Source organism: Larus michahellis, chromosome 10, assembly GCF_964199755.1.
Source record: "Larus michahellis chromosome 10, bLarMic1.1, whole genome shotgun sequence".
NCBI classification, from domain to species: Eukaryota; Metazoa; Chordata; class Aves; order Charadriiformes; family Laridae; genus Larus; species Larus michahellis.
Window position 1 is genome coordinate 5,855,357 of NC_133905.1, and position 10,500 is coordinate 5,865,856.

At 72.0% G+C, this 10,500-nt stretch overlaps 2 protein-coding genes across 3 annotated transcripts; one reads left to right on the plus strand and one right to left on the minus strand.

The window, feature by feature from the left end:
- Window positions 1-456: 456 nt before the first annotated feature.
- Window positions 457-4,000, plus strand: CRELD1 (CRELD disulfide isomerase 1). 2 transcript variants are annotated; one of them, XR_012589356.1, is made up of 11 exons: window positions 457-663; window positions 1,221-1,303; window positions 1,384-1,494; window positions 1,573-1,664; window positions 1,787-1,963; window positions 2,083-2,178; window positions 2,268-2,351; window positions 2,489-2,584; window positions 2,671-2,814; window positions 2,926-3,640; window positions 3,775-4,000. XR_012589356.1 is itself a non-coding variant. In XM_074602929.1 (10 exons), exons 1-10 carry the CDS (start codon window positions 472-474, stop codon window positions 3,144-3,146), a joined length of 1,296 nt encoding a protein of 431 aa, XP_074459030.1. In that variant the 5' UTR covers window positions 457-471; the 3' UTR covers window positions 3,147-3,833. The 2 variants fall into 2 exon arrangements, 1 of the variants encoding a protein (XP_074459030.1); XM_074602929.1 differs by having other exon boundaries at window positions 2,926-3,833.
- On the minus strand, window positions 3,999-8,714 carry PRRT3 (proline rich transmembrane protein 3). Its single transcript, XM_074602927.1, has 4 exons — window positions 8,605-8,714; window positions 6,606-7,759; window positions 6,379-6,519; window positions 3,999-5,920 (listed from the first exon to the last, which is right to left on the minus strand). The coding sequence occupies exons 2-4, from the start codon at window positions 7,738-7,740 to the stop codon at window positions 4,164-4,166; spliced, it is 3,033 nt and encodes a 1,010-aa protein (XP_074459028.1). The 5' UTR covers window positions 7,741-7,759; window positions 8,605-8,714; the 3' UTR covers window positions 3,999-4,163.
- Between the last annotated feature and the right edge of the window lie 1,786 nt (window positions 8,715-10,500).

A 10,500-nucleotide genomic window follows, 5' to 3' on the forward strand; every position in this document is an offset into this window, starting at 1 on the left:
TGGAGGGGGAACTGGACTAGTTTGGCTGGAGGGGGAACTGAAACAGTTCGGGGGTGGGACAAGGGGAACTGGGCCAGTTTGGGGGGATGAGGGGGAGCCAGACCAGTTTGGCTGGAGGGGGAAGGTGACCTGGACTGGTTTGGCTGGAGGCGGGGAGGTGATGGGGAGCGGCCTAGTCGAGTCGCGGCGTGAGGGGCTCGTCCAGGCCAGGCAGGAGAGGGGCCGGCGCGCCCCGGGCATCCCGTCACCGTCCCGACCCCTCCGCTCTCCCGGCCCCCGCTCCGGGTGCCCTTGTCCGCGGCCCCTTTAAGGCGCGGGGAGGCGTGACCCGGCGGACGGTGGGGATTGGCTGGGAGCGGGGGGGCGGGCGGCGGCGGGCGGGCGGCCATTGGCGGGGGCGACGGGCGCTGAGTCAGCGTGCGCGGCCCACGTGGTGCGCGCGGGGCGCGGCGGGGCGGGGCGGGGCGGAGGATGGGGCCGCGGGCCGCGCTGCTGCCGCCGGCCCGGCGGGGGGGGGCCCGGCTGGGGGGGACCCTGTTGGGGGCTGCCATCCTCGGGGGGGTCCTGCTGGCGGCCGCCCAAGCCCACCCGGATCCGGAGCGGGACGGGGACGGGGCAGAGCCTTGCCGAGCCTGCCGCGGCCTGGCTGACAGCTTCAGCAGGGTGCGGGGGGGGAATGGGGGCCGTGGCGGGGCGGGGGGACGGACATCGGGCCTGGGAGGGGGGCATTGGGGATGGTGGGGCCTGGGGGGTTATGGGGGTGACACAGCCCCCGTTGCAGGGGGAGCCGGGGGTGCGGGTGTCAGTAGCATGGTGGTGGGGGGGCACAGGTGACAGGTGGCGGGGGACACGGCCTGCGGTATGGAGGGTGGCCCGGCGCAGGGTGACATAGTCTGGGGGTGACAGGCAAAGAGGGACAAAGGGGGTCCTGTGTGGGGTGATGTGGCCATGGGGAGCACAGGCTGGGGGGGGGGAAGGAGGTGACAGGGCTGCGGAGTGTGGGGTGGCCCGGGGGGACATCGATGAGGTGGGGGGCACTCCCACAGTGTCCCTCGGGAGCGGAGGGGGTCCCAGAGGGGCACAGCGGCTGGGCTCTGTGGAGGGGAGAGGGTGATGGATCCCTTGGGGGGAGGAGGGTGGCACGACCCAGGGGTGATCCAAGAGGGAGGGGGGGTCATTGGGGGGGTCCCATGCCTGCGCTGCCCCCCCTGCGTGCCCAGGGCCTGGAGCGGACGGAGCACGAGGGATTTGGTGGGGGCAACACGGCCTGGGAGGAGGAGAAGCTGTCCAAGTACCAGCACAGGTGGGTGCCCCATAGCTGGGGGGGGAGTCTGGGGGGGGGGCCTAGCTGCTCCCCACACTGACCCCCCTCTGTTTCTACAGCGAGACCCGTTTGCTGGAGGTGCTGGAGGGCGTCTGTGCCCCCTCAGACTTCACCTGCCACCAGCTGCTGGAGCGGAGCGAGGAGCACGTGGAGCAGTGGTGGTTCCACGAGTGAGTGTGGGGACGGGGACGCAGGGGGGACAGGTGGTGGCAGGGGGCTGAGCACCATGTCCCCCCCCCCGTCCCCAGGCGGCAGCAGCACCCCGATTTCTTCCAATGGCTGTGCATGGACAGGCTGGCGCTCTGCTGCCCGCCCGGCACCTACGGCCCTGACTGCCGGCGTGAGTAGCTGTGGCACGAGCGGGGTGCTGGTGGGGTGCCAGCAGTGTTGCCGGGGCTGGAGGGCCCCCCACCATGCTGCCCCCGGCCCGGGCTGCCAGCCGGCTGGTCTCCCCCCACACAGCCTGCGCCGGCGGGCCGCGGCAGCCCTGCAGTGGCAACGGGCGATGCGACGGCGACGGCACGCGCCGCGGCACCGGCCTCTGCGTCTGCAGCCCCGGCTACGGCGGCCCCTTCTGCGCCGAATGCGGTGACGGGTACTACGAAGCCTCGCGGAACAAGAGCCACCTGGTATGTGCCGGTAGGTAGGGGTCCAGCCCGGTGGGGAGGGGGCCTGTGTGGCTGGGGGGTCTGCCCTGGCACCGGGTGCAGGCAGCTGCCCCCCTGCCTGTGCCCATGCCCACTCCCCCCTGCCCACAGAGTGCTACCGGGCGTGCGGGCGCTGCACGGGGCCGGAGGACTCCAGCTGCCTTCGCTGCAAGAGGGGCTGGGTGCTGCACGAGCACCGCTGCATCGGTGAGGGCCGTGGGGAGGAACCGGGGGGGGAGAGGTCTGTGTCCCAGGAGCTGGGGCTCAACGGGGCCGTCCCCCCTCCTCTCCCCCAGACATCGACGAGTGCGGCACGGAGATGGCGCACTGCCGAGCCAACCAGTTCTGCGTCAACACGGAGGGCTCCTATGAGTGCCGAGGTCAGGCGGAGGTTGGGGGGGGGTTTCTGTGCAGGTGGCTCCCCCCTGCTCAGGGCTGTCCCCCTCCTGCCCAAGCTGCCACTGGCTGGGCTGGGAGGGGGCTCTGGCGGTGACCCCAGCTCCTCTCCCCGTGGCAGACTGTTCCACAGCCTGCATAGGCTGCATGGGCGCCGGGCCGGCTCGCTGCAAGAAATGCAACAAGGGCTACTGGCGGGATGGAGCCAAGTGCCTGGGTGAGTGGCTCCTGTGGCCTGAGGGGGGGTGGCTCTGCCCCCTCCCCGCTGCCCGAGCCCTGCCTGAGCCCTGCCTCCCCCCGCAGACGTGGATGAGTGTACCAGCGCCGAGGAGCCGGTGTGCACGGGGGTGCAGGAGGTGTGTGAGAACACGGAGGGCAGCTACCGCTGCGTCTGCGCCCGTGGCCACGTCCGACGGGATGGACAGTGCGTAGAGGACAAGCCCCCTGGTACGGCCTGACGCGGTGGGGAGGGGCACAGAGTGCGGGCAGGGGGTGGGAAGGGGTGGCAGGGGGCTCTGCCAGCTCCACCATTGCCCCCCATGAGCACTGTCCTTGCAGATGCCCCGGAGAAGGGTTTCTTTGACGACGTGACGGATGACGAGGTGGTGGTGCTGCAGCAGATGTTTTTCGGTGTGATGATCTGCGCCCTCGCCACACTGGCTGCCAAGGGCGACATGGTTTTCACCGCCATCTTCATCGGTGCCGTAGCTGCCATGGCTGGCTACTGGCTCTCCGACCGCAGCGACCGTGTCCTCGACGGCTTCATGAAGGGCAGATAGCTCTGGGGCTGCCAGGCACGGGCCGGGGGGCAGGCTCAGCCTGGGGTGCAGGGTACCCCCCCAGCAGGGGCTGGCTGCCGAGGCCGGATCCTGCGCGCGGTGCTGTGCCCTGCATGCGTCCCCCAGCCCCCCGTTAGCGTAGGGTCTCGCCTCCCCACTGCAGAATGAGCTGGGGGTGCCTGGTCCCAGGGGAGCTCTCTCGTAGCCCCCTCTGGACATGTATGGTGATGCTGAGCAGTATGGCACTGCAGGGGGGGGGCACAGCATGCTGCCCTCAGCCCCTCGTGCTCTGGAGGAGAGGCCCGGCACCGTGGGGTGCTCTGGCACTGCCGGGTGCCGGGGCAGAGATGCTGGCAGAGCTCGGCCTTGCTGCCTGCCCAGCCAGCGTCCCCTGGGCTGGGGGCTGCTGGCACCGTGGGACGTTGTGTCCCCCCCTTTGTGAGACCATTCCCCATGGGGCAGTGAGGGGCTGGGTCCCACCTCTGTCCTGAACTGTGGGGCTGGGAGAGCTGCCCCCCGCCCCAATCCCTCCTCCCCGCATCCCTGGGCAGAGCCCATCCCTCCCCCCAGGCCGGGGGGGCCAGGGGCTCCGGGGGGGGCAGGGGTGGCTCCCGGGGTGCCGTGCTAGCCGGGGAGGGGTGGGGGGTCCTGCTGGATGCATGAGCGTGGCCGTTGCATTTGTCCGTGGTTTGTCCGTCGGGGTGTGCCCATCTGTCCGTGTGTCCATATCTCAGGAAATAAAGCTCTGCACACCCAGCCCGGCTGCTCGGGGTGGGGGGGGTCCAGGGGGGCCTGGGGGTGCTGTTGCCCACTGCCGCCCTCCGCACGCCACCGGGGCCGCCTCCTCCCAACATAAACTTTTATTTCTCTGGTTTGGCACAAACGGAGCTGGCCCAGCCCAGCTCCCTGCTCCTTCCCAGCCCTGCAGGGGCGTGGGATCGGGCCCCCAGACCCCCACGCCTGGCTGGTCCCCCTGCACCCCCCAGTCTCTGCCCGTCCTCACCGCCTCTCCCCGGCTCAGAGCTCGATTGTGTCACTGGAGAGGCTGCGGGTGTCCGCCGCCTTGCCAAGGGCTGGGAAGCTGCGGGGGCCCTCCCGTTCCCAGCCGGGGGGCACGGCGGGCACCAGGAGGGGGGCCCGGCTGGGCGCCTCGTCCAGGGGCAGGCTGTCGGGCGAGGAGAGCCCATGGCGCCAGGGGTTCCAGCTGATCTTCAGCGAGCTGCTCTCCAGCGAGCTGGCCGAGGCGGTGACGGTGACGGTGACGGTACCGGGGGGCTGCCGGGGGCCGGGCAGCTCCGTCAGCGAGCTGCACCGCACCATGCGCCCCAGGCCGGGGGTCTCGTCGGGGGCGGAGGAGCCGTGCAGTGAGGTGCCAGAGCCGCGTCGGGGCCGGCCGAAGAGGCTGTCGTGCAGGAGGTGCCGACGGCAGAGCGCCTGGTCGATGCTGCGGCGCAGGTCGATGGGGGACGGGGGGCGGAAGGCCAGCTCCCCCAGCGAGGGGGACGAGCCCTGCTCGAAGGCGGCGCAGGAGCGGGCGGCCAACACGTTGGGGCACTTGGGGCTGAGCCCCGGCACGCCGGCGGCAGCCGCCCAGGCCTCGTTGCTGTCCTTGAGCGCCCGCAGGGGCAGCTGCTCCGCCGGGTTGCGGATGAGGCTCTTGGAAATGTCGCCGGTGGGTGCCCGCTCCGGGCCGGTGCCGCTGGTGTTGCTGCCGGCCCAGTCGTAGCAGTTGTTGGGATACTCGGGCGCCTCGGCTTTGCGGCTGGCGCAGAAGTACCCCAGCGCCTTGACCCAGCAGGAATGGCTGGCGGCGCTGCGCCGGCGACAGAGTTGGCACAGTGGCTCGGCGGCGGCCGCCAGCAGTGCCAGCACCGTGCCCAGCTCGCCGACCCGCAGCCAGAGCTGTGCCGCCCAGCCTGGCCGGGAGAAGCGCCCGGGGACGCCCAGCACCCCCCGCAGCCACAGGGCGCTGTAGACCTGCAGCCCACACACCGGCAACCCCGCCGCCGCCGCTGCCGCCAGCGCCCAGGCCCCCCGCCGCAGCCCTGGACCCCCACCACCCCCTGGCCCTTCCCACGGCGCCCGCAGCACCCGCCAGCACCCCCAGAGTCCCCCCAGCAGCAGCAGGGCCCCCGCACTGCAGCCCAGCGCCTGCAGCCCCAGCCCGGCCCAGGGGCCCAGCCGGGGCGGGAGCAGGTCGGCGGCCCCCAGCACGCCGCTCTGCAGGGCAACGGTGGCCACCAGGGCCGGCAACCCCCGCAGCCAGGCCGGCAGCAGCCGGAGCTGTGCCAGGCGCTGGAGCCGCTGGAGCAGGAGGGCGAAGGCGGCGAGCAGCAAGGGGAAGGGGACCGTGCTGAGCAGCAGCAGCGCCCGGGGGGGCAGGCGGCCCCGCGCCCCGTAGGGGTCCAGCAGCAGGAAGGTGGCTCGCAGCAGGCAGGCGGCCAGCAGTAGCCCATGGGCCCCTAAAACATGGGAAAGGTGTGGGGGACGCAGGGCGGCTGCTCCCGCCAGCCCGGCCAGGCAGCCCAGTGCCAGCAGCAGGAAGATGGCGGCCACCCCGTAGACGTGGCCCTCCCAGGCGAAGCCCAGCCGGCGCCGCAGCTCGGACCAGCGCAGCCCAGTCCCGTTGGCCCCCGGCGCCGGGGAGGGATGACCGGGCTGTGGCTGCAGCATGGATGGATGCCGGGGGGCTGGCTGCGGCGTCACCCCTGCCTGTCGCCACGTGGCCGAAGGGGCTGCGGTGCCGTGGGTGGGGGGCTGCGTCCCCAGGGTTTCTGTGGGCAGGAAGGAGGGGGACGGTCAGTGGGGAGTGAGGGGGGGACTGCATGCAGGTGGATCAGTGATACCCGGCCCCCATCTGCACCCCGTGGCTGGGATGCATCAGCCACAGCACCCCGGCACCGTGGGGGGGAGGGATGCCCTGTGTCAGCCAGACCCCCTCCCGGGGGACTCCGGCAGGACCCTCAGTGCAGGGGGTGTCACAGACATGGGCACCTCCCTGATGCCCCCCTCAGGGAAGATCCCACCCACTGGGCACTTAGCACTAATCTTAGGAGTAGATTAGGTCCGTCGCCGGGCACAATCCTGATTGAAGGTGTCACCGTGTCCCAGCTGGGCAGCTCAAGATAGCTGCTATCCCCCCCACCAGCCCCGACGCCCCAGGGATGGGCTCCCATGGCATCCCTATTGGGGACCGACTGGATGGGCTCGGCTGCGGTGTCCCCCCCATCACCTGAGTGTCTGGTCCCGGCTGTCCCTGTGGTGGGATGTGCTGTTGGCCGTGGGGTGGCCTCAGTGGCGTTTGGGATGCTCATGGGGCCCACGGCGCCCCGGACCCGCTGTGGGGAGCCGACGTCCTCCTCAGGCAGCAGCCCTGCGAGAGAGGGCAGAGCCAGGCGCTGGCACCTGCGGGGGCTTGGTCCCTGCTGAGGAGCCCCCCCATGCCACGCTGGCTCCTACCTGTGCTGGGGGTGCCGGGGACACCCGTGCTGGAGGTAGGCGGTGGTGCAGGGCTGGTGCTGATGGCAGCCCCCTTGGTGGTGGGCTGGGGTCCACGCTGCCCTGTCAGCCTGGGGTCCGTGCGAGGAGGGGCCACATCCCCGGGGCTGGTGGTGGCACGGCTGAGCGGGGCCCTCCGGGTGCTGCGCTGGTGGACTGGCAGCACCCAGGTCCGGGGCTCGGCCAGCCCCCAGGATGGGGCTGTGGGGTGCAGCCATGGGGCAGAGCTGGGCAGAGCTGGGGAGGGGCTGGGGGGCCCTCCCAGGTCCTCCCGTCTGCCCACCGGCTGCGTGGAGCCAGGGCTGGCATGGGGACCTCGGGCTGGCCCCGTGCCCGTAGGGTGGGGGACGGGGACAGTGCCCAGTGGGACCGGCTGGCTGGTGGCTGGAGTGAGCTGTGTGCCCTGAGGGAGGCCTGGGGCTGCCATGGCTTCCTCCGCCACTGTTTGTCCCCCTGCGTGCGTGTCTGCTGTCCCCATCCCTGTCCCCACTGACGGCGTGGGGGTCAGGGCGATGGTGGACATGGTTGGCTGAGGGCTGGGGGTGCTGGCTGGCCCGGTGGCATTCTGCCCGGCTGGAGATGGTCCCTGCCCTGCCCAGGGCAGCCCTGGGGAGCCCGGCTCTGTGTCCATGGGCACCTTAGAGGTCAGTGTCCCCAGTGCAGAGCCGTGAGGAAACCAGGTCTTCCCCCGGGGACTGTCCTGGCCTTCGGCATCGGTGATGAGTGGCTCCTCCACCACGGCCGGGGCTGCGCCGCTGTCCTGCTGGGCCCTGGTGCCAGCGCCTGCCATGGTGGTTTCTGTCTCCAGGAGTGCCCCGGTGGCATCTGCCGCCTGCAGCGGTGGGGCCCAGCGCATGGGGCTGCCACCCCTCCAGCGCTCGCTCCCGGGTGCCCCGGCACCGCTTGGCTCCCCCGACGCCTCCCAGGCAGGGGACGGGTCTGGCCACTGCTGTCCCCAGAGAGGGCTATGCAGGGGATCCCTGTCCCGCTGCAGGGTCCCACCTGGGGACAGCCCCGCCAGCAGCGTCCCCTGGGCCCTGGTGGGGACGCCGGCAGACAGGAGCAGCCCCCAAGTGACGAACCGTGCTGCAGCCATGGTGAGCGCCCAGCTGGCCCTGCGGGGACAGGGACTCAGTGAGCCAGGACCCACAGCGGCTACCCCGGGGGGGGATCATGCCACTGGCCGTGGGGCTGCTGTGCCCACAGCAACCCACTGCCCAGGGCGAGAGCCAGCGGCTAGGCTGTCCCTGCTCGGGCTGGCCCTGGGCCCTGTTCCCAGCTGTCCCCGTCCCCAGTGGCCCTGCTGCCAGTGGCCCCATTCCCGGTCTTCCCCATGCCCGTGTCCCCAGTGCTGGTGCTCCTTGATGCTTAGTGGTCCCTGCCCCTAGTATCCCCGGTGTCTCCTTCCCGGCCTCTGTGTCACCGGTGTCCCCCTCCTCGGTGTCCCCTCCCTGGTGTCCCCTCCCTGGTCCTCCATCCCCGTTGCCCCTCCCCAGTGTCCCCTCCCCGGTGCTCCATCGCCGGTGCCCGTCCCCGGTGTCCCTGCTGCCGGCGGCCCCGGTCCGCCGCACACCGTTCACCTTGGCTCGTCCCCGGCTGCATCCCGGCGGGGATGCCCGGCCCGGCGCGCCCCGCCGCCGCCGCACACGCGGCTCAGCGCCGCCGGGCCGGGGCCGGGAACGGGGCCGGGACCTCCCGGTGGCGGCGGCGGGCCCTGCGGTGCGTGTGCGGGAGCCGGCGGGGATGCGCTTCGGGGCCGGGCCCGCGGCCGGCGCGGGATGAGAACGGGGCCGGTGCGGCCGCCGCATCCCGCGGACCCCGCCTGGAACCCGCCGGGCCGGCCCTGCTCCTCGGTGCTCGGTGCCGTGTGCCCGGGCCGCCGTGCAGCCAGCCCCCTCCCGCCGCCCGCCGCAGCCCGGGAGGCCCCGGTGCCGGAGCCGGCCGCAGTCCCCCCGCTGACCTGCCGGTGCCGGTGCCGGTGCCGGTGCCGGTGTGGGCGGGCCGGGCTCTGCGGCGGAGCAGGCGGCGGCGGCGGCGGCGGCGGCGGCAGCCGGTCACGCGCCGCCCCGAGCCGCGGGCACCCGCGCGGGAGCCCGCCCGGCACCGGGAGGGGGGGGCGCGGGGCGCCCGGGCACGGCTGCGGCTGCCGTGCGGGGACGGGACCCCTGGGGGCTCCGCTGGGGGGGGCTCCGCTGGGGCAGGACCCCGAGGGGAACGGGTAGCCCCCACTGCGGGGCTGTTGCCGAGGCCGGTCCCACCGCGGCCATGGGGCCAGCGGGGTGGGCTGCGGACACCCCCGGGCAGAGCCCCCGCGAAGGTCCGTGGGTGGCCCTGGCACCCTCCTGCCCCACACCTGCCCCACACCTGCCCCAACCCCTCCTGCCCACCCCGCACGGGGTAGGCAGCACCCTGGCAGCCGCTGGGCTATGGGGCCCTGCCAAGGTGCAGGTAATTAATCAGCTAATTGTCCTGCTGGAGAGCTGCCAGCCCCGCCAGGGCTTGAGCTGGCATTGGCACTGCCACGGCGCCACAAAGTCACACCGGCTTCGGGCTCTGCCCCAGACGGTGGCGTAGCCCAGCTCCATGCCTGCACCCTGGCTCCCTCAAGGCTGTACCTGAGCCACCACGGCCTTGGCAAACCCCTGTCACCGTTGCCCGCCTCTTGCCCAGGCCAGCGGGGCCATGTGGCACCTCAGGTCCCCATGGCAGCGCCAGGCTGGCAGCAGCACACAGTATCCCCTTCCCACTCCCTGCAACCTCTCCGTCCCCGGGGCATTGTGCCTGGGCTGGACTCACCGCGGGGGCATGGGGCATTTCGGGGCCCCAGTCCACCCCTCCGTGCTGCTGGGCTGGCCATGGGCAGCGGGGCCAGGGGGCTGCGGCAACCAGCCGAGCACAGGGGCTGGGGAATTTGGGCAATGCCGATGCGCCAGCCCCCACGAAGCAGGCAGGGCAGGCGGCTAATCGGGGGATTAGCACAGGGCAGGTCGCATGGTGGGGGGAGAGCCGGGCAGCAGCAGAGCCCGGAGGGGCGGCCGGCAAGCACCAGGCACCGAGGGGCACTGCCAGCACCACAGCCGGCTGGTGTCACCCTGCAGACAGGGTGGCCGCGGTGCTGAGCGTGCGGCGGGGCTGTGGGGAAGGGCCCGTCTGTGCCCCACACACCGCAGTCGTCGGGTGCCTCGAGCACGAGGTGCGGGTGCCGCAGCCACCTCCGTGTCCCCGGTGCCGTCAGCGGTTTCCTCTGCCAAGTGACTCACCGGCAGATGAGAAGATGAGAGGATGAGAGCCCCGCTCCTGCCACCGCAGCGGCTGCCTGCCTGCGCAGCCGGGGACGCCGGGCAGGGGATGTGACCCGCGCTCTCGCACCCCTGTGCCCACGACGACCAGGGTTTCTCCAGCTTTTGGCCACTGTCCTCACTCTTATCCCAGGCTCTCCTCCAAGGAAGCAGGGTGAACCCCCAGTTTAGAAGAAAACAGGCCCAATTAAGCACCCACAAACAGCCTGGAGCCCAGCTTCGTGTTTTCACGCCCACTGTGCGTGTTTTACGGTGCTGCCCTGTCCCCTCCATGGTCCCCCTCGGTTGTGCTGCTGACCAGAGATGTGAGCTCCATGTCTGCGTGTGCTGGAAGCACGGGCTGGGAGACAGAACCCGCTCTGCCAGGATGCAGTGCCCATGGGAAGGCTGTTGAGTCCCGCGGGAGTGTGGTGGCTCCGGGCTGAGGATGCCAGCCCCGGGGGCACAGCCGCCAGCGCGCACACTTCCATTTTTGTCCGGCGAGGCTGGGAGAGGAGTCACCATTGTCACAGCCATATTGGGACAAATGTTCTCGCTGGCAGCAGAAACCTCGCAGG

Excerpts from the sequence above, each read along its gene's own strand:
- CRELD1 (XM_074602929.1), top strand. The coding sequence starts at position 472 with ATGGGGCCGCGGGCCGCGCTGCTGCCGCCGGCCCGGCGGGGGGGGGCC. Across the intron at positions 1,495-1,572 it reads GAGCAGTGGTGGTTCCACGA|GCGGCAGCAGCACCCCGATT; the intron begins GTGAGTGTGGGG and ends CCCCGTCCCCAG. Across the intron at positions 2,352-2,488 it reads GGGCTCCTATGAGTGCCGAG|ACTGTTCCACAGCCTGCATA; the intron begins GTCAGGCGGAGG and ends TCCCCGTGGCAG.
- PRRT3 (XM_074602927.1), bottom strand. The coding sequence starts at position 7,740 with ATGGCTGCAGCACGGTTCGTCACTTGGGGGCTGCTCCTGTCTGCCGGC. Across the intron at positions 6,520-6,605 it reads CCCCGGCACCCCCAGCACAG|GGCTGCTGCCTGAGGAGGAC; the intron begins GTAGGAGCCAGC and ends CCTCTCTCGCAG. Across the intron at positions 5,921-6,378 it reads AGCCGGGACCAGACACTCAG|AAACCCTGGGGACGCAGCCC; the intron begins GTGATGGGGGGG and ends TCCTGCCCACAG.